This window comes from Cryptomeria japonica, chromosome 9 (genome assembly GCF_030272615.1).
Source record: "Cryptomeria japonica chromosome 9, Sugi_1.0, whole genome shotgun sequence".
Lineage (NCBI taxonomy): Eukaryota > Viridiplantae > Streptophyta > Pinopsida > Cupressales > Cupressaceae > Cryptomeria > Cryptomeria japonica.
The window spans coordinates 543255410-543278744 of NC_081413.1; the positions used below are offsets into that span (position 1 = coordinate 543255410).

A 23335-nucleotide genomic window follows, 5' to 3' on the forward strand; every position below is an offset into this window, starting at 1 on the left:
ATCTAGGAAGCTAGGTATCTATTCAAGGAATTCCTAGAGAAGTTAAGGTGTGATCGATCTCTGCCAAACAAATGCATAGAGCAGAGAAGAAAGGTTGTCAACTTTACACTGTAAAGATGGAAAAAAATGAGGAAAGAAAAGAGTTCATTACTCAAGATGTAGTGTACTATGTACCCCAATGCTTTTAAGAAGCTGATATGGTGAGATAAGGGAATTGAGGAAATCAGATATGGAGAAGTATCCAATACTTAAGGACTTTGTGGATGTATTTCTAGTTGAATTACTTGGATTGCCTCCCAAAAGAGTGTTTGATTTCTCCATCAACATCATTCCAGGATCGAAACCCATATCAAAAGTTCCATATAGGATGACCACAACTGAATTAATGGAGTTGAAAACTCAATTGGAGGAATTATTGTCAAAGTGATTGATTAGACCTTGTCTTTCACCTTGGGGAGTGCCAGTGATCTTTGCAAAAAACAAAGATGGTACATTGCACTTGTGCATTGATTATCGCTTGCGTAATAAGGCACCGATAAATAAAAAGTACCCGTTGCCTCATATTGACGATCTATTTGATCAGATGTGAGGAGTAGCAGTGTCTTCAAAAATTGATCTACGATCAAGGTATCATCAACTAAGGATCAAGGATGAAGACATTTTCAAAATAGCCTTCAGAACTAGGTATGGTCATTATGAGTTCACAGTCCTACCCTTTGGACTAACGAATGCACCTACAACATTCATGAACTTGATGAATAATGTATTTAGGAATTGCTTAGATAAATTTGCATTGGTCTTCTTGGACAATATTCTTATTTATTCCAAGAATGAAGAGGAGCATCTCCAACATCTGAGAATTGTTCTACAACAGTTAAGGGAGCATAAGTTGTATGAGAAACTCTCTAAATGTACCTTATTTTAGAAGGAAGTAAAATATTTGGGTCATGTGATTTTAGTTGATGGGATTGCAGTTGGTCCTACAAAGATAAAAGTAGTACTTGAATAGCCAATACCAAGGAATGCATCAAAAGTGTATGGCAAGGTATTATCAAAAGTTTGTAGCAAAATTTTCCAAGATAGATTTTCCCATTACTTCATTACAAAGAAAAGGGATAAGTTTGAGTGGTTAGAAAAATGTCAACCAACATTTGACTAACTTAAGGAGAAGTTGACTACAACTCCCATATTAAAAGTACTTAATCTAGATGGTGATTTTTTTTATCATAGATGTATTGGGAGAATGTTTGGGCGGAGTACTGTTGCAAGATGGGTGAGTCATGGCATATGCATCAAGGAAGTTGAAGCCATAATCAAAAAAATATGCTTCACATGATTGGGAACTAGTTGCAGTTGTCCATGCATTATAGATGTGGAGACACTATCTATTGGGAAAACCTTTTGAATTGAAAACTGATCATCACAGTTTGAAGTATTTATTCACCCAACCAAATTTGAATGCTTGACAAAGAAGATGGCTAGAATTGATATCAGATTATGACTTCAATATTAATTATATCAAGGGAAAGGAAAATTGGGTTGCAGATGCATTAAGTCATGGGAGGCATATCTCCTCAATGATAACAATACACACCAATTTCAAGGGGAAAGTGTTGTAGAAATCCAAGAGTGACGAGTATTATGAGAAAGTTAGGAAATCACTCTTAGATAATCCACAAGACCCAAGGTATGAATAACTTCATTTTGAACCCAATGGATTATTGAGGTTTAAGAGAAGAATCTATGTACCTAACTTTGAGGAACTAAGGAATTTGGCATGGAAAGAAGTTCATACAACACCCTATTCTAGACATCCTGGAGTAACTGAGTTGTTGGATGATGTCAAACCATTATATTTTTGGAAAGGGATGAAAGGGGATGTTGCAAGATTTTAGCAAGTTGCTTAGAATGTCAAAGGGTAAAAGCAGCACATGATCACCTTGCAGGATTGTTGTATCCTCACGATGTTCCAAAAAGGAAATGGCAAGTCATTAGTATGGATTTTGTACAAGGTCTCCCTATGTCAAGGAACAAGCATAATGCTATTTTGGTAGTAATGGACAAGGTAACAAAGGTAGCACATTTTATTCTAGGGAATTTAACCAATGGAGCTCTTATTATAGACAAAAGTTTATCCAAGAGGTATTTAGGTTACATGGAATTCTTAATATTTTTATTTTTGATAGGAATGCTCTTGTGACATCTAGATTTGGCAAAGCTTGTTTTATTTGCTTGGGACAAAGTTGAATGTAAGATCAACATATCATCTAAAAACTAATGGATAGACTAAAAAGGTGAACCAAGTATTGGAAGATTTACTAAGAATGTATTGCATGGATCAACAATACAAGTGGGAAGATTACTTACCATTAGCAAAATTTGCATATAACAACTCTTATCATTGTGCAATTAAGATGGCTCTGTTTGAAGCATTGTATGGTAGGAAGTGTCAAACTCCGATAAGACGGGATAAGCTTGAGGATAGGATAAGCCTTGGACTTGACATTCTATCAAAAGTGGAGGAGCAAATTTGTATAATTAAGAAGAGCCTAGTAGAATCTAAGGATAGACAACAAAGTTATGCAGATTCCAAGTGAGTACCAAGACATTTCTTAGTAGGGGAAAAAGTTTTGTTAAGGATTAAACCTCATAAGAGTTCCATAAATTTTGGAAAGTCATCCAAACTAGCTCAACGTTTCGTAGGTCCTTTTGAGGTCCTTGAAGAAGTCAACCCTATTGCTTACCAAATAACATTGCCACTAGCTCTTGCCAGGATGTACAATGTCTTTCACGTGTCATACCTTAAGAGGTACATGCTTGGTAATAACCATGGAATTAATTGGAATTCTTTGAAGGTATAGGATCCAAGATTGGTAACAATCAAGCCTCTTAGAGGACTTAAAACATGCAAGCTCCACTTACATAATAGAGAGGTTCTGCAATGCAAGGTCCAATGAGATTAGTATGCAAAAGATTTTGCCACTTGGGAGGATTATGTTAAGATGAAGAAAAAATTTCTTCATGTTTTGCTTGAATTTGTAAGTTCTTAAAATTATGCTACTATGTTTATAGTTTTTGCTATAGTTGATACTTAAAATAATTGGGGACAATTATTCACAAGGGGGGAAATATGTTACACCCCATTGTGATATTACTTATTTACTGTTACTTTGTTTGGTTAAAATACTTCAACACATAAATATGTTTTGAATATATTTATCTTGATAGAAAATCTTATGAATGAATGTACAATCATTATGATATATTTTGATAATATCTAACTACTATTGTGATGTGCTAAGTTGGATGCAAAAAATGATCAAGCCTCTAAAAGGAAGGAAGAGTATCACTCAGGAGAACAAATTGGTTCAATAATCTTTAACATGTGTCTAATTGAGCTATCACACACACTCACATCCTAGTTGGTCAAGATGAGACAAGTTAAGCTAAGTTGGGAATGGTAAGTTGCCTTCTATCGAGTTAGTGATGTTTTGTAATGTCGTGGTTCGAAGTCCTTGATTTGGAATGTTTGAATGAATCTCTATGATAGGTTTAAATCTTTGTGCAAACATATCTAGCTATTAATCAATGAATATATATATGATTAATGTACACACACACACATAGGAGAGGTAAACCTTTAAATTGGTCCTCCCAATCTAAAATATGAGACCTTATAGACAATAATGAAACACCTATAAAGTAATCATCCCACAAGGATACATCTAAAATATGAGACCTTAGAGACAATAATGAAACACCTATAAAGTAATCATCCCACAAGGATACATCTAAAATATTATGATTTAAATACTACAAATGATCACTAGAAGCTCTTGGTGAAGCCCTATCTCTAGCTTTCAGGCTATGAACAACCTTTTGTGGGTCCTACCATGGGATGACCACTCTATTTCTACAAGGTGTTTTTGGATCCGATCGCATCCAGACATATTGGAGGCATGTTCTACAAAGTATTTTTGGATCAAGATTGAAGTTGACATCTTATGAAGACATTTTGTTGCTACGCATGGATATTTCGGTCTCACACCTTTTCGGTTGAGCCAACTGATTAGAATATTTGATGCGGATATATATAACCATCATTTTTGCAAGTTAGGGAACTATTATTGCAATTGGGGTGGTTGATCATGCATCTTGGTTGTACTCTTCACATTTTGGTCCCCCATTTTGGTGCACTTACCCTCCCTAGACATGCAAGATTAAAGCACACACACTTTTTTATATTCTTGGCTACTCATGGAAGTTGAAAGATAAAAATAAGATCATGACTATTGTTGACAAGATCCTAGGCAAGACAGACACTTCCTCACTTTCCAATTATAGGTTTCATTTGTATTTCTTATTCACATGGGGTTTGAATTATGCTTTTCATCTCTTCTTATTATTTTTTAATTAAATTCATAGTTTTGAACAACTAGTTTTTATTATTATCTTATGCCATAACTAGAGTTGTGGTTGTGTTTGTCTCTTGTTTTTTGTGTAGCCAAGCATGAATTCAAGATTAAATGTGAGTTTACTAGTGTTGAACATTGCAACAAATGTATGGATAACAACGTATTGCACAAACACTCATGCACCGCATATGAATCCTCAATATAGAGCTCTATCTTTGAAGTCTAAGTTTCATTTTATTTATTAATTTTTGTTTTGGTATTAGTTAGTAGAAAATTAGCCATTTCTATTTTTTAAATTATTTTAATTTAATGAAATATGCATTCATAGTTTAAGATATTTATAGGACATTCTTGTCACTTTTTACTCTTTCATGTTAAAACAACAATAAAAACAATCTAAACACCAAATTGAAATCAAACCTATATTTATCCTAGAGTATTGTAGGAAAATCACATAATTTAGAGAACACATAAGTTTTTTAAATTTAAATAACTTTTTATACACTACATATATGCATATACCCTAGTGTTTTTGTACTATATAGAAACATGCAAGTTTTACAAGTAAAGAAATCATTTATTAAATCTATTTATAAATTTTCTTATTCATTCTATCCTAAATATATTGTATGCATTATTATTTGTAGCTATTCTTATGCATGCTTAAAAAGTCATGTATTCTTATCTATTGTTAGGCACTAGACATGGTGCACATTGGTATTGTTATGTTCTAGCACCAACATTCTCTTTATGCAAACATTTCATTTATCCTCATGACATAAACAAATGCAATGGCAAATAATGCAAAAAAAAAAGTCCAACAGAAGGCCGATGAATGGTTTTGCCCTAGGTGTCAAATGCAAGTACTTGAATATACATATCAATATTACAGGTCAAGATTTATGACCATTTTGATTGCATTTGGGTTATTATTTTTGATGAAGTGGTGACGAAAATATTACAGATCTCAAAAAAGACCTTTGCATACTTCAGTATGATACTAGCATTGCTATTAAGCCCATCACTCATACAAAGTCGTTCAGTGCAATTCCTATGTTTTTACACTTCACATGAAAACAAAGATGTAGAACTTTGAAAGCAGATTGAAAACAACAATTACGAGGGTTGCAAAGGTTGATTTTGAGACTCAATCACATCTCTTGCTTTTAGAGATAGCTCAATTTAGATTACATTCAAGATTTATTATAGTTGATTCAATCATTTGGAATTGAGTGGACTTTCTGTAATTAATCCTGCAACTTTTATCAGTCTGTGATAGTTTCTATCACATTTCTTGGTGCACAGTTTAACAAGAAGTAAAATCTTTAATCCAGACTTCTAATTTAGAGAGTGTGAAGTGTGAGTTAGTTTAATTTGAAGTTTGGATAATTGTTGGTGTGTAATTCAGTTTCTTACATCAAATAATTACATCTCATTCTTCCTTAAGTCACTATCTTCATCCCTTTGGCAAATAGCCACAATATTTTTCATTAGTCTACGACCCCAGATTGACACATGTAGGTACAACTGAGGACATCTATACAAGACCAATTTGAGTCTAAACAATAATTAATCTGGTCACAATTTTACCCAATCATTTTGACATTGTTGCCGAGGAAAGGCATAAAAGGCGTGAAATCGTAGTGAGTTAAGTTAAGACTAGTGTGCCAAGGCGAAAGTCCATGCAATTGTCGACCTTGCCTAGGTGATTAGCTTTGGTTTGCACTACTATAAATCATTTAGGTGCATGAATCACAATAGGGATAGTAAAGGTAGATTCATAAAGAAGATAAAACAAGTAGTTCTCAACAAGAAAAACGGCCATTGATTGAACAAGTAGTAGTTGAACCTGATTTAGAAAAGTGTGTTCTAGAACCATCTATTGTTTTGCCACCCAACATATCACAAACAATTCCTGAGTTCCCTTAAGAGCCATTAATTACTCCAAAATTTGCTAAGCATAGTTTTGGCCGACCAGATGTTTGTAGCGTGTTACAGATGATCGAGGCATAATTCTTGAAGGAGTAACATGTTTAAGGTGTATGATTTGGGTTCGTGCTATGTCTTGACCAACATTGCTTGGTCCTCATGATATATTGTGTTGATTGTGATTATATTTTTGTAATTAGGTGATGAGGGTTGAGCCAACCTTGTTGATTTCTCCAAGGTTGATGTCATGAATAAATAATTGCAATATCTTTGTAATTGAGCATGGTTGTGAGTGAGTGGATGAATATGTATGCGCGTTAAACATATACATCTTTCAGAGGTAGAGAAGAAGTGTGAAGAGGAAATTTGTTTTGTGCTTCAATGGGACTGCACCAGATATTAAGGAGATGCTATTTCTCAGTTCACGATTTCAGGATGTGATCCAAGATTGTTTGTATAGGCACTGAGCCTTGTTGTTGTTGTTTTGAGCAATGAGTTCTAGGCAGTGTGCCTCAATGCATGTGCATTCCCCATTGTAATACTTCTAACAAAGTATACCTATTTTGTGGGTTCATCCCCACCGTGGTTTTTCCCTTGACTGGGTTTTCCACGTCAAGAATCTTGGTGTTATGTGTGTTGTTGATTTGTGCTTTCATGTTTAATTATTAGATTTGAGAATAATTTTAAGTTTTGTGAGTTTTTGAGACAACTGATTCACCCCCCCTCTCAATTGTCTTCCCTATTGGTATCAAGCTATTTTCATCATGCAGTTGATAGTGAAATTGACTCCTACTTCTTGCTATGCCATGAGACCACTCTATTTCCAAGAAAGAAGGCTCCACCACTGGTGCTCTTCCTATCATCCACACAACTTTCCCAATCAACATTAGTATAGGCTTGTAGAGTGAAATCACTGCTCAAGTCCATTGATTTGAGCAACACCACAAACATGGTGTTGTTTGGACTGATAAACCCGAATGACATCACGATATGGTTGTTGATCAAATGAAAATAAATGTATTCAGATCATACTATTTGGAAAAGGAGAATGATCAATATTTGGAAAAGGAGAATGATCAAGAATCAATGGTTTCAAAACCCGATAAGATACATTAGAGGAAAAACCTTACCCGAAAATTATGAGGAAAAACTCTCTGAAATCTAAAGTGAGCTTTCTCCTCCATGATTTAAGCTTGGCTTGAAATAAAAATTTGAAGTCAAAATGCAAAAGATAGGAATTTAAATCCAAGTGAAAGACTCCAAATCTAATTGTACAAGGGCACAAGTAATAACACCAAGTGCCATAAATATATGCAAATCCAGCCTAAATAAATTTAATGTTGGATTATATACATCAATTTAACCAAATAAATTATATCCACTCATCTCTAGCTATTACCTATCTAGATTCAAATCAAATTTAAATCTTAGCCATCCACATAATCCAATCAATCTTAGCCAACATACATCAACTACTTAAATGTAAGATCTCCACTCTCCAAAATCTAATTATAAAATTCTTCTCATTCAATCTTATCCATCCATTCTAAATCAATTCAAACTCTCCATTCTTCTCATCCCTCAACTATAAATAAATTCGCCTATATTTGGTGAAAATAAGATTTCGGACTTTGGAAGAAGAATTCAGCCTGTTAGACTGTAGGGTATGGATTTATTTAAAAAATAACAATTCTTCTGTGAATGTTCTTTTTCATATTCTCATTTATTTTATTCGCAAAATTTTATATGTAAAATGTTTTATTTGAAAATAAAAAAATATTGTATTTTACAGGGAGGACGGGGAGAAGGGGGGGGAGTGTTGTTTATCCTCACCCCCGTACCCTGCACTGACACTACAGGGCTCTATATTATTTCTACAAGCGTAGTCTGTACTACCCTCCTCTAGTGGGCCACCCACCTTCGGTATCCTCTCCTCGCTCCAGTGCCCCTGTCGACCATCGTTTCTCCTAGTCCTCTCGCCTTGGCTCCAGCTACCGATTTTTGGCAACACTTTCGACCACCGTTCACCCCACCAGTGACCTTGTTGTCTCCTGCTGCCTTCAAGACACCCACTAGCTGCCAGTTATCGTACCAGCCAGACCACGTGGTGTTCTTCAATTGCACCGTCCGCACCCACCCAGAGCATATGCAACACAACACATATACACCACGTCATGACACACGATGACCCTCTATTTGCTCCAACAACCAACTCAATAGTTTGCTCACTGCCATGAAAGCGCCCAATCATCAAGATTGATTGAAATCTAAGGTAGAATAATCAGTTTGTCTTCTCTACGACACTTGCACGAGTGTATCCTCTCAACAACTTATCCAATCGACAATGTATGTTCATCACAAAACTGCCGACTTGTGCCCACTTAGACACAAACACATTTTTACAATGTAGATGTGGTTTTTTATCAACTCAAACGTGCTTTCTTGCCCTAGACGCACCACTGCCCTACATAAACATGCCTTTGTGACACATATGTGTTTTCTGAACATAGACGCGTCCTTTCTGAACATAGACTTGATTACATTCATAAATGTGACCAAACTTAACCTAGACGCGACTATCCTACCTTGACGTGCCTGACACTAACCTAGACGTGTTTCTAGTGCAAATACCGATTTTGCATTTTTGTTTATCTACTCTAAAATACATTAATGACAACAATAAATGCAAAAACGTACAAAGAGGCTTTGAGGTACCTACTGACTCACCCATGTCATCTGGTCTCTGATATTGCCGGACTCGATCGAACCTGTGAACTCTATCCATTGCCACTGATTGCTCTAAGCTCTTTCTGCACTTTGATCTCTTAATTGTGTGGATGCAAATGAGGATGTCTTTCCTTGTAACCCTATCTTATAGGCTACTTAACCCTAGTCTCCCGTGTTAGTCTCTTCACCCTATCTTGTTAGTCCTTTCTAGCCTTTCTTTCTTATTGAGAGATTGTCTGCAGCGCTTTTCACTCTTTCTCTTCAATCTCTCGAGGGGGCATATCATTCCCGTCTTGGAGCATGTATCGGTTTTCCTTCTTTGAGTCAATGCGACACGCTGCATTGTCTCAAAGAGGGGCAAAATGTAGACACCTAAAATTGTCCTGTTTAATTAAATACATATTTTTATTTATTTAATTATTTTATCCTAAATCATCTTTTAATTAAATAAATTTTTATTTATTTGATTAATTCATTAATCCTCTTCTAAGCCTTTCCTCATTTAAATAAATACTTTTATTTATTTAAATAATCATTTTTTTAAATTAAATAAATACTTTATTTATTTAATTGATCTCACTTTTTCTATTAATTAAATAAATCTTTATTTAATTAATTAATTAATTCGTTAGTTTTTTCTACCTATGACACATGCCATTCATCTCTTACCTACCTCTTTTATCATTTAATTATTTTCTCTACCTACCCTTTAATCCTAACCCACCATTTATCCTTTACACCTCTCAATCTTATTATTTCATTTCTTATAGTGTTTTCTATATAAGAGGATACTCTCCTTCATTATCAAAACTTTAATCGATTTTATGCAATCGAGCCTTTTTGTGATCAAGCTATCAACCACAATTCGTTCTTTGTTGAGCTCTTGTGCACACATAAAATCTGAGAGCAAATATATCAAACATGATCAATGAGGATAGAAAGAAATGAAGATTGAAACTCTACTTGACTTATGAATGGTATATTTGGTTTATTTTGTTTATTTGCATGGTCTTAGGTATCTTCATTTGTGTATGGTGGATTGCTTTCATTGTTAGGCTAGAGTTTTGTGGGTGGATCCTTGTTAGTCTTTCGATATTGTTGTTTTCCATTATCCATTTTCACCGTATACAATAAGTAGAATTTTTTTTGTTCATGGGGCCACCTGCTCCACAAATTGCTCCTAAAAATATTGAGCAATGGCTGCTAGCCAATATAAGCTAAGCAGCCACATGGAGACATGCCGTAATAGTCGTGCAATAAATGCCCCCATACTTGTGTAGCTAATGTGGCATCACATGATTGGTTTCTTTTTACAACTAAGGGTACATTTCATTCAATTATGGATATTAAAGTCATAAATATTGATTCAAAATTGTACAAATATGAATATCAAATCAACAACTACTATCAAAAAGACTCAACTATTGAATCCTCTTCCTAACTGCTCTATGATCTGACCATCTAAGTATAACATATATATTTTTATTAACATAATTCTATATCCAGCGCCCGAAGCATGGCGCATTTTGTAATATGGGTAGTGCCCTTTTAGGCGTCTGAGTCAATCCCATTGCTCATTTGGGTTTTTTTGTGTTTTTACAGAAAGTTACTCGTTGATATCTGGTTTTTTCCAGAATGCAGAGCAGAAACCAGTGAAGAGAGTTTGACTCAGATTCAGCTCACCAAGCTTTCACTCTGAATGGAGTACCTATAGAAACAAAGAGCCTGCAATGTCAGATGATAGATTTTAATCTACCTTTGGCCTACTTCAAAACCACACCATGAGTTTTGGCTGGGCATTTTTGCTTGTTGATTGTACAATTTGAGTCCTTTGGCTGATTATTTGAAAAGGGAATTAACATCTTCTTTCAGATGCACATGCTATGAAAGTGTACAGATTCATTCCTTAATGTTTGGGGGCAAATCTGCAATTTCACTTGGCGGATTTTTAGATGTAGCTAGTGTGCTCTTTGCGTTAGAACATGACTCAACTAAAACCAAGTAAGAATTAGCTTTAAATTTTATTCACGCATATATTGTTACATTTATCTGCAGCACCAACAAAATATAACCTAATTATGAAGAATGTCAATTTCATTGTCTATTGGCCTTCCATGGTACCATGATTTCTTGATCCCTGATAATACTTCTGCCAATGTGTTTGCCTTGTTCCTCAATTGCAGCCTTAGGTGATCACTTTTCAGGCAAAGATGATTCTCTGATGAAAGCCCGGAACAAAGTCAGTCCCTGAGATGGAGAAGTATATGGCACCTCATGTGCTGCACCCCTTACACTTGCAAAAGTAAGAATTGTCTGATTCTTCCCTTCTACTAGATGACCATATGATTGTGTCCATCCTGCCACCTGCCCGCAGGTTCGAATTTTAAATCAGTAACTTATATATGAATGCATACAACTAATTCCATTACGGCCATTGACCAGGAACAGAACTCACCTGTCTCTGATCATACCAACTCCTGTATGGTATAAGAGTGAGTAGTTCTAGCTGCTTGGCCAGATTATTGGCAATTGTTCTTGTGGCCGTGAATGGCACAACTGCATCTTGATCTCCACTGTGGATTTATCCAATTTTTCAGTTGACAAATGCATGAACAGGATATAATTAAGTATTTTCATGAGAAGGCATTACCTGAAGAGCATGATAGGTAGGCCAGATTTCAGAAGATCAGATAGGACTGGTAAGACACTGATTGCTCTGTTTCCTTCGTCATAATGTAGATTGCCTCTGAAGAACACAAATCCATTATTAAGTACTTCAAGAGTCATCCATAATAACAATAAATTGTAAGCTACACCTTTATTTAAATTATTCAGACGAAAGTGAAAATTGTAAGAGATGAGACACTTGGATAAATGGGTAAAAGAGTAGAGACATTATACTCTGGAATTTAATATGTGCTGATTAAAATCATCCAACTCAGCTGAATATGATTTAATAAGCATCACTATCTGCTGATTCAACCGTCTAAGGCGTTTGATTTCTGGTCTAATTTGTGATTGGTATTTCATCGATATCTAGTCTATGTTGGAAACTTAGGTACTATGTATAGGAAATGGAAACAGAGGACTGGGAACCACAGAGGAAACCCTTAGCTTTGTACTACCGTTTTTGAGAATATATTCATGTTGCTTTTCATCCACTTGAGCATTTTTAAACTCTTTGAAGTGTATCAAACATAGTTTTGTCAACTGGATTGGTTTTCCATCTTTAATCAGCAGAAATAGTAACAGCAAAAATATTAAAAAGTAGATGAGAGAGCAAAGACCACAGAGCATACCTCTGGCACAAACTCCAAGCGTAGGATAGGCCTGTTGTATTTGCATGAAGGGCCTTTTGCACATCGTCCCTGTTCAAGTATGAGTATATCTCATCTTCAATACACAGATCAACGAAGTTAAATTTTTCTTTTATCTGCTCAACAGCAGTGATCAATATAAGTATTATGAAATCTATTCATCTGCAACTGTAGCATATCTGATTATGGTTCAACGAATAGCACGGATTGATTTCATTCAAGTGAAACTGCTTACTTTCTTTTGAAGCCTCCCTAGCTTTCCAGATGCTGTTGTCTGCACTGCATGATCAGCTGAGGCTGCTAGACAATTGCCTAAGATAACATCATAGTTATTCACATTTCCGACTTCACCCTTTACCCTGTTAAATACATCTATACAAGCTTGTGATTCTTTGCCTAGAACATAAGCTTCTAGCCACAATTTGGAAGTGTTACAGACATCCTGTTGCAGTTGATAGGTTTGGTCAGAGATCAAACCATGCGACCACATAAATTCTCCATTATTTATGCTCATCTCCATCTCCAAAAAGGGATTGCCAATCTGCCATGGTATGACATTTCACGTTTTGTGTTATTTGTTCATTTTTCCATTTTTTATGTCTAAACAATGAATAGTTTGCTTAGAAACTTTTGTGGAAACAACTTGTCAAGTCGATGAAGAAGATTCAATTTTTTAACTCTGCTTAAAACTTTACATAATAGAATATGCATGCGTACAGTATTCAAAAAATTGAAGAACTTGTGTGCTGGAAATCTAGTATTTTCTAAGTTTCAAGGTTTATTGAGAAGATCTATGCTTGGTAGAGTCAGCTACGCATATTTCAGTGATTGGTGTTACTGTGAGTCAATATGTATTGTTGACTGGGAAAATCTAATCTATAAAAGTTTTGGAATATCTGACGAATCCTCCATCAAATTAGTTTTTGACTTTGATTGTAATATATTATAATTAGTCTAGTCCTGGTCTCTCTGGAGTTTGATCCTATATTCAAGTGAACCTTGGGAATGTATTGGCTTATCTATGAAGCAAGCTCTATCAATGCTTTCAATTAATGTAATAAATATGAATGTATGGGCTAAGGCATTAGTAACCCCCAAATTAAGCTCTTTTTAAAAGTAATTGCTTACACAGGATTTAGACACCGCCTAAGTCCTGACTGCCCCCAAGATGGCATCTCATCCCAATCACCCATAGAACAAAAAAAATTATACAGAATTTTAGTTTTTACCAAAAACATATATGAGGGACAGAACCTGAAATCTTTTCTGGCTACATATGTCTAGTGATCGTATCTTATTAGTGTAAACATGTTTGTATATTAGTTGTATTAAACTTTGACAAAATAATTTGAAATAAGGAATGTAGTATACACAAAACCTACAGCAATTCCTTTCAGTTTGATAGGTGTGATGTTTGGGCTTTTGTTGTAATCCAGTACAAGGGCTGCTAATTGTGGCACATAGTGTCCTGCAAGATAACAGTGATTAGCCTTAAAGTTATATGAATCTTAACATTTTTTCCATAAATCTATTCCCAGAAAAAGGTGTTGAAAGGTTAAAACCAACAAGACAAGACAAATGCTGTTAAAACAGAGGCAAACAGAACTTGGTTATACCTCCATAGCTCTCTCCTGTTATGTAAAAGTCTACGTCTTTGAACTGTGGAAATTTCTCATACCAATTCAAAAGAAATGCCAAATTGTCTTCAGCTGCATTATTTGGCAGTCATTGATTAGTTTGGAGCTTGATCAATACTTTCTATATACAGCGTCCAGTGATTATTGTTTTGAAAACTTCTATATGTGACTAAGTAAATACATAGTGAGACTTGAGAGACAGTGTACCAGTTAGTGTATCATTTTGATACTCATAGTCTGAACTAGTATTGGAATATGAAAATCCCACTCCAACTGGACTCTCTACATAGAGCAGATTTGCTTCTGCCAAGCATAAATTGAAACATCACTGATACATGTCACTAACCAGTTATTAAAAGAAAGGGAATAAAGAGGATTTATGCTATACTAAATAGTAATAATCACCCATGTTCCAAGAGTACATATTTTTCTCCAAAACACTTCCTTTGGGCCTGAAAGGACCATGCTCCATGAATGCGCCATATCCAAGCGATGAGCATCCAGGCCCTGCAGTAATTTATTAAACAGAAGTATTACATCCTTGCTCAAAAAGGTTGTTCGAAGGCACAATATGGATATCCTATAAATTAAAGTTCAATATCATTATATTACCTCCATTGAGCCATAATGCTAATGGCCTAGAAGTGGGATTGGTCTCTGCCTGTACAAAGTAGTAATATAAAGCTCTACCGTTGTCTTCTCCAGTTGTAATATACCCACCATACTGTTTGGAGATAATGTTTTGATTTTGGCCTGGCAACTTATTTATGAGATCAGGTTCATATGCACTTAAAGTTACCTGAACAGTAATCAATGACAATAGAATACCCAATCGCAGCATTTCAAAAAACATATTATGCAGTGTTAAATCCATAGAGTTAACAGAACTTAAACTCTGTATTAAGTGAACAGATCTGCACTGAACTTGAACTCTAGTAATTTAACATATCTGCACTGAACTTAAACTCTGTATTAGTTGAACAGATCTCAGCAACTATTGTTGATAAGAAGAAGAATAGAGTACATTAGGTGGCAGAAAAAGGAGAATCTGATTGGGTCAGGCAAGCAACTTCTGTCTGTCATCAATAATGTGTGACAGAAAGGTTAAAGTGGTGATCAGAAGATGAATCTGATTGGGAAAAAGGACATTTTGTGGGAGGGTTTGAGGGTATCAATGCTCTTTATTAAATTTATTGGAATTTTAGTACATAAAGACAAAAAGTCATCCCCACAAATCCTATCGGTTACATTACATAAAATAGTGAGATTCTTTTTTCGTTTTAAGGGAAATTTTCCAAACAAGAGGTGCTGTGCAAAGAGTTTTGGGCAAGAAGAAAGCGAAGATATTTGGGCACGAAATAAGCCACCAAAAAAAAAAGTAGTTTCAGTATTATTATTCAAAGTTAAGCTAGCAAAAGATGCCAAATTTTGGTGGATAGAAAGGAGCTCTGTTAAATGTATATATATTCCAGCACGGATTCAAATGTCTAGTAGTTGGCAACCATTATAGATCTCATGAAGTTTAGGTGATGGGGCCCCATGACTTGTACTATTTTGGCATCACTTACAGCGTTCCTTATATGCCAGTTTATAGTTCTGAATGATTTTTGAGGCTCAAATTCAAATAAAAGAGGAATCCAATGTCAAATATAACTAGTGTTATTAATGGGACAAAAAAATAAGATGTACTGTGTAAGGTGTTGTGGATGTCGTGGTGACCTCAATTAATTGGATGATCTTATTAGTCAAAGGACAATTTATATGACTGTTATGTACATATATAATTAGAAAACTAACAATTGGTTTAAAATATTTTGTGGATGTCATGCTGATTTCAATTAATTGGATGATCTCATTAGTCAAAGGACAATTTATATGATTGTTATGTACATATATAATTAGAAATCTAACAACTCGTTTAAAATGTTTTGTACCAAATCTTTTATAGATATTTCGAGAGTGTCTTTTTAGTGCATGCTTTCAAAAACATGATTGTTGCACACATGCAAGTGGACTAATAGATATGTAGTACAAATTGAATAATTGTATAGATAGCTTTGCAAACTCATAAATAATAAAAGAACAATCTAAAGTGATTTTCAATTGAAGTTCAAAATAGAAACAAAACAAAATATTTATAGTTTAAAGGGAGGAGAAAGTGTTTAAAATCTATTAATACATGTCATATAAGAGTTATGATATGATTTTGTTTCATATTATATATGATATTTGTTTTTAGATTGTGAATGTGAAAAATATATGAATAAAGGTAACAAGAGCAAATAATAGGTAGCAAATTGGTGTTGTCATTTTGGGACAATACATGCATATATTTTGTTCTCATCACAAAAAAAATCAATTTATATAAAAAAATTAAATTGAAAAAATGAATAATGTTACAATTAATATAATTAACAAAGATGACAAAACCAACATCGTTGTGTCCTCTGGTGCAAATATTCCAAATGGTTGTTTCTATCTATTTGTTCGATACAACATTTGTAGCTTTATTAAGTGCACAAAAATTTCTTGTGCTAGTCTTAGTATAATACGAATATCTTGTCTCATCTAGGATTTGCTCAAAGTATCCATTTTTGCATTCACCTTAAAAAAAATATGTAATTTTTTGCAAGCAATAATTGTCATTCTTTCTTGGTCAAATACCTAATTTTTTTTTGAAGCATATGCAATTCATAGTTGTTTCTTTGTTGTTTCACATTCTATTCAATTGTTTGTGTGATAAGAATCATGAGATGAATATTATAAACTATTTATGTGATTTGTGTAGATATATAAACTTGTCTTTACCACACTAAACTTTAGCCCATCATAGCCAAATAAATAAATATTTATAATATATTTAATTCATCCTTTATCTTTATCCTTCACCATTAATTAAATAAATTTATATTTAATTAATTAAGTCTAACTTTACTTCCCACATCCTTCTAACTAAATAAATTAATTAATTCATACTAAATTACTTGATTCAGGCTAATTAAATCGCATTACCATTTTCCCTAATATTTAAATCCACATCAACTTCAATATTTGTCTACTCAATTCTAGCCCTAGAATCCATCTACATCAATCAAGATCTAAACTTGCCATCATGTGAGGTGACAAGTGTCTCTACCCCCCATGCTCACATGTGTGAGCATGAAAAGTCACATCATAGCCACTCTACCTCGGATGTGTCTATTCTGGCTCCAAAAGTGACCTGTCGTACCAACGACATGCATCGACATACAAGTTCGAGACATGCATACCATGCCAATTTGGCGTAGGCGCCAGACCCAGGGAAAATGACGTGGAGTTGTCCTGGACTCAGCTATTTCAAACGTCGGGGCCCATGCGAAACTACGTGGACATGTCAGAGGACAGCAGATCGTGGGCCGCGGTTCGCGCAGATGTGTTGTGCCTAACACGCACATTAAAAGCCATAGAAAACAAACATCTGGCGGCAAGTGTAGATGGCTGCGTTCGGATGCCAAAACGGCGGGAAAAAGAGGGCGTGGGCTTCCAAACCGCGATGGCTCCCTCCAAAACCTCTCGTACGTGCTACTGACAGGTGGGTCCTTACTCAGTCAATTGCACCCGTTTAGTGAAAAATCGACCATGTAGAATGCGCCACTAACACGCATGTTATCAAAACCGTAGTATGCCCTGTACCGTTTCAGCAAAAAATCGACGCCATTTTCTGCGGCCTCATGTGGGAAAAATCGCAACCATTCATTGAAAAATGGATGTAGAACCGACTGTCCATGTAGAACCCACGCATGTTAGGTGAACCATACGACATGTCCTCCCGCCATTTTCTGCATGTTGTGGAAAAAAGGAAGAATAAAGGGACTAATGTGCGATTAAAGAAAGTGTCCAAAGCCCTCATTGCTGAAGTGTTATGCTGTTTTTGAAGGCAAAGAAGGGTTTCAAGAAGGAGGTAGCGAGGACTTACTTTTCAAGGGCAGCCTGCGTTCATTTCTGAAGGCTAACAGGTATGTTGAGTAGCCGTTTTTTCTGGTTGTATACAGTTGGAAAATTTGCATGTTTTGGTTTATACGCAGTGCAAAAATTTTATTGTTTTGTTTTGCTTTGGTTATTCTTGTTTTGCTCTAGCTTGAAATTATTCGCGTTAGGGTTAGATATAGGGTTGGACGCATGTTTGCTGGCTCCAAAAAGCCGTTGTAAAACGCGTGTTAGTATCTCTGTACTGCCGTTTTGGTGGGTGTTTGGTGTCTGTTAGTATCTCTATAGTGCCGTTTTGGTCCGTCATTTCTGTTGCACTTTTCGGTACGAGTCTTATCGATAGCCTCATTGGTTATCAGCAAGATAATATTATGCTTTTGCCGCTTCTTCGATGTAACCGCCGTTGCCTTATTAATTTAATTGGAGAGAGTAATGCCGATAGGTCCGAAGCCGGATTTCCATGCGTTGTTATTGGTTTTGCCGCTTCTCCGATGGATTTCCATGCATTGTTAGTCGCTCAATAGCCGTGGCCTTGCCGACTCCGCCGTACGCACTGAGTAACACGCGATTATGCGATTACAGTAATAATGAAATTATCTTCAAATGATTCAAATGAATATGTAGAAATACCCATATAAATTTGTAGTTAATTTTATACAAGGTTTTTTGTCTTCTTTTTTTAATATGATTTACTATTTATTGCATAAATAGTCTATAATAACAAAAAAATGTCTGTTTTGGAGCTGTGGCCGAACACGTAACCTATTTTGCAATTAACGGCTGCGATTGAGTAACCTATCGCTAACACGCTATTTTTGGTCCCTGTTTTTGGCTGAAGCTATTCTGGCTCCAAAACAGACCTTTTGGACAGCGTGTTAGCGACATGTTAGTCAATCGCAATCGTTTATTACAAAATCAACGGTGTAACACGCGCTATTAACATGACTGTTAGTCAATCCATAGTCTGCTTTGGAGCGGGAGCACCTATTGTACAACATGTTAGCGTTGTGTTAGTCAATCATTGCCCATTCATTGCAAAATTGACAGTGTAAAACGTGTGACTAACAGGCGTGTTAGTCATTGCGTACTACCGTTTTGGAGCGATCATGGGCGAAAGCACATAACGCGCCTTCTCAATCGAAGAAACTTTTGATTAGCTATGTGCATCATATGGAAATGTGTAAGTGTACAAAAGCGTCCACAGACTATTGTGCAGAAACATAGATTGTAGAATAACATGGAACATGTGGTAGATGAACTTAGTTATTAGAAAGCACTAAAAAATTAAGGCATAGGTTGATAAAAATTGAAATAATTTATAGATGTTGCTGTTAGTCCGACAGATTTTGCATGTCCATTTTGGAATAATAGGTATCTCGATTTCAAATATGGAGGCCAACTTTTCTTTAGAAACAAGCAAAAAACAGGTCGCATTTTGGGGACGAATAAGCGATGATAGGTTGATGAACCTGTTTATCTATGAAGACACCGCATTCCTGTCCACGGTGAAGTTGATCCTTGGGCCTAAGTACATAGAAGGTGGGTGGAAGTACATAACGAATGCGGACATAGTGTCTCTGTTTATGGCATGGTGTCTAGAGCTTCGACCTGTTCTGAAAGTCAGAGAAATCATGAACAGGTGTGTGAAGAAGGAATGGCTAGGCGGAATGGAAGCTTTATTAGGTTTGGCACGAGACATGGACGACTTTGAAAGTGTGGGCAGAGCGTGGATTCACGTGAGTGAATTCAGTCCTCCCTTGCGACCGTTCTTGCTCTGGAGTGCGATATTCGATAAAGAGGCCAGAAGAAGTGTAGCACAGGCTGGGATGTATGGTATTGTGCAATACCTTGAGATGATCGATGTCTGGGAAGCGCGTGTGGAGATGGCAAAATGGGGACCTTGGTCGGAATATAGAGCACTTGTGCAACGAACGGTTCCTACACACACAAAACGATAGGGTCGACCTTGTGGAAGAACAACTAAGAAGGGTCGTGTGCTGCAGTTTGGTGAAGGCTTCAGCAGGGAGACAAAAATTAACCAAGTTAGGAACATGGAAGTGCTGGACGTGGAAGAGGGCACGGTCACTGTTCATGTGGCGTAGTGAGATGGCACATACAACCTTTTTTGAAGCAAGGACTGTTTTTTTTTAAAATGTGTTATGTATGGACCGTTATGTATACCGTCCACCGACTTCGATGGTCTAGTCGGCTAGTCGTCGAGGTTTATCTTTTAGAATGCAAACATTTTCAGAATTAATATAAAATATAGCTTTACCGGACAAATAAAAACTTGGTTGACACCAACTGGTACTCTTATCTTCTCTGTTTTGAAATTGTTGTTAACATTTCATTATATATGGTGGAAAAACAAAAGTTTTTGATTGTATGTGCATGAAATTGTTGTATAACATCAAAGTCAAGCATTTCAATATATATTACTACAAATAAAATTAAATTCTTGTAGCATAATTGAGTTTCTATTCTGGTCATTTTGGTCATTCTCAGAGCATTTTATATGCCATGTTGGTCATAACCAATACTTCATCGGTTGCCCAACCAGCGATATGCTAAAAAAATGCAAAGTTTCTCAAAAAGTTGCAAAAAGTTGTCAAGCAACAATGACAACTTTTGGTCAAATGTGCATTTTTGCCTTTTATGCATTTTTACTTATACTGAACCTCCTAGCATGAATTCCTAACATTAAACCGATATGCCTAAATGCCTAATGAGGCTTTAGAAGTCGTTTTAGATCACAATGCAAATTTATGCTATTTTGGGTTTACAAGGGCTCATAGGCCAGATTTGAGAAAAGTAACAACCTAGGGGACAATCATCCTTGAAATGATTATCAAACACACATGTGGAGCTCTGAATATTCCATTATTCAAACACCTAATCCAAAATATGGACCATCACCTCAAAATGTGGAAAATGCATATAAAATGGTAAATAGTTTCCTAACACCTCACTTGGTATGATGAATCTCCTTAGCACGGTCTTAATTTGCCTATCTCTTCCATTTGGTCGAACAAGCTGTTGGTGCCCAAAACCACAGATTGGAAAACAAAAAGACTCGCCAAACCCTGAAGTAGTGCAATTGGCCTTGGGCAACGAATAGGGATGGTCGAAGACCAATTCCCTCTACACTTTAGACTCCACTAAACCTAGGTGGGTGTGCCTCTTCCTCTCAAGCACAAAAGAGGTTATTTATAGTGGATTTAAACTTTACTAAGATAGTTCTTTGCAAGATAATTTCCTACTGCTGTTGACTACTTTTATTTGAATGCTTTTAAAAATTGAAAACTGAATGAAAAGATAACCGTGTACAAAGATTGTTATATTTTGGAAGTAAAATGGTTTTAGAACATTCGAGATATATGCAATAGAATAATTCAAAAGGTTTCAGAAGAATACTTCTCTCTCAAGGACCTAATGCATATTAAATTAGGATTTCAAAGAATTAACAACAGAGCAGTGCCTCTATCTCAGAATATAATGATACTTTGTGGACAAATAACATTATCAACTCAAGAGACAATATGAATAATCACTATAATGGTTCAGTATGTCTCACATAAACAATAAGAACCCAATCTCACATTTAATGTAACAGAATGTGATTCACATTACAACAGATTCTTAAACAGATTTATGAAGAGGACAAAGCATGTTTCATCAACAAAGAAAGTAATCAGTACATTTGAAGTAGAAACAGTGAATCTTGTATATTAATGTCTGAGAAATGACAGTACACAGAAGCTACACTTGGAGATACTTCATTGCAATTTGCTTACACAAAATGACACTTCTGCTTCCTATAAAATTTCATAATACATATGACTTTCAGTCCTTACAACAATGATGTTCCAACCCCCCCCCAAAAAAAAACTCCCTTTGTTACACAAGATGACTCAATACAAATACAAATGCTGAAAGACATGAATGAAAGGACACACCCTTTCATTATCTTAACAACTAACTGAACATAAATTAAAACGCCTAACTAAGATATCAATTACATTACATAAACTAAAACACCACACTAGGACTTTCGATCCAACCGTCATCCACATTTTTTAATATGCACCAAGTAGGCCGGATCCTTATATGTTGTAGCATTGAAGATGGTATCCTTGGCTGCATTCTCAATCGCATAAATTTTTTCCAATTGATCGGCCGTGTCATTCATGTCAAGGACATCTGCTATGGCGATGGCTTGGGCTACATTAAGCATAAACTTGCACTCAGAGATCCATATGGTTTTGTCTTTGATCACACCTGCATCATCTACCAGACTAGGAACCCCATGCTCAACAATCTGCTGGCATTCATCAAATTCAGACTTCAATGCCTCTGTAACTCCATCATGTGTAACAAGCAGACCCTGCAACTTCTTTTTTTCTTTCTCTTTGGTCATTGTATCCTGTAACATCATGTCGAGTCTATCTCAAATTCTGGTGTGTGAAATCATATTGTCCATGTTCCTCTGATATTCACCCCAGAATTCGTTCAATGCTTTCTCCATGTTGTCATACCTCCTACTTAGCAACACGCAAGCGGTATCGGCCCGAATGCTCTTCATCCGTTTTTTCAACTTGTTATGTTCATAAGATAACTTTTCAAATTTTTTCTTCCATTCGCCTCCTGAATCTGTAATTTGGGGAACAGGGTGCCCACTCCTCTTAAGCGTTTCTTCATACAAAGCCTTATACTTATTCTTCTCTGCTATCTCATGTTTCATTTGGGCCTTATTAAATTTTGAAATATTGATACCCATGTCAGCTGTGACTATAGGATCTACTTCTCCAACCTTCAAGGTCATAATGTGACCAAAAGCTTTATCTACATCAATGATTTTTGGCCTCTTATTAGGAGGATATAAGGCCCACAATAACATTTCTTCCTCCTTTGGATCATATCTTGATCCAATAAAAATATCTTGCACTCCTTGGATGTTTAACTTCATATCCTTATTATTTGAATGTAACAAAGAATAAAAAATAACTGAAGCTCAAAAATAACTGAAGCACTTAGGTCCCATCCCGGAAACACAATTATTCTTGCCTCTACTAGCAATTGCCTACCCCTTTGCGGGGTCATAGTCTCAACTTCTGTGTCAATTTCTTTCTTCAACCTCATCATCATTTCTTCTTCATTCTTAGGGGTCACATTTGGGACTGCTTCCCTCAATTTCTTACCCTTGAAGTGGTACAAGAATGATTTGAATTCCTTAGACATAATGAAGTGATCATTAGATACAAAAGAAACATGTTTTGCCATTCTTTCATCTGTCTCTGCATTTAGAGCAACAATAAGCCTATCCTTTGCCTCCGAATCCTTCTCC

General features: G+C 35.8%; 1 protein-coding gene across 1 annotated transcript; it reads right to left on the reverse strand.

Moving 5' to 3' along the window:
* Nucleotides 1-11063: 11063 nt before the first annotated feature.
* On the reverse strand, nucleotides 11064-15358 carry LOC131061018 (serine carboxypeptidase-like 45). Its single transcript, XM_057994527.2, has 10 exons — nucleotides 14638-15358; nucleotides 14431-14532; nucleotides 14233-14328; nucleotides 14005-14097; nucleotides 13771-13856; nucleotides 12624-12929; nucleotides 12371-12504; nucleotides 11722-11817; nucleotides 11527-11644; nucleotides 11064-11435 (listed from the first exon to the last, which is right to left on the reverse strand). Exons 1-10 carry the CDS (start codon nucleotides 14897-14899, stop codon nucleotides 11265-11267), a joined length of 1464 nt encoding a protein of 487 aa, XP_057850510.2. The 5' UTR covers nucleotides 14900-15358; the 3' UTR covers nucleotides 11064-11264.
* Nucleotides 15359-23335: the final 7977 nt, after the last annotated feature.

Coding starts and splice junctions, on each gene's coding strand:
- LOC131061018 (XM_057994527.2), bottom strand. CDS start 14,899: ATGGATTTAACACTGCATAATATGTTTTTTGAAATGCTGCGATTGGGT. Junction 14,533..14,637: donor AGCATTATGGCTCAATGGAG/GTAATATAATGA, acceptor AAATTACTGCAG/GGCCTGGATGCTCATCGCTT. Junction 14,329..14,430: donor TATGTACTCTTGGAACATGG/GTGATTATTACT, acceptor TATGCTTGGCAG/AAGCAAATCTGCTCTATGTA.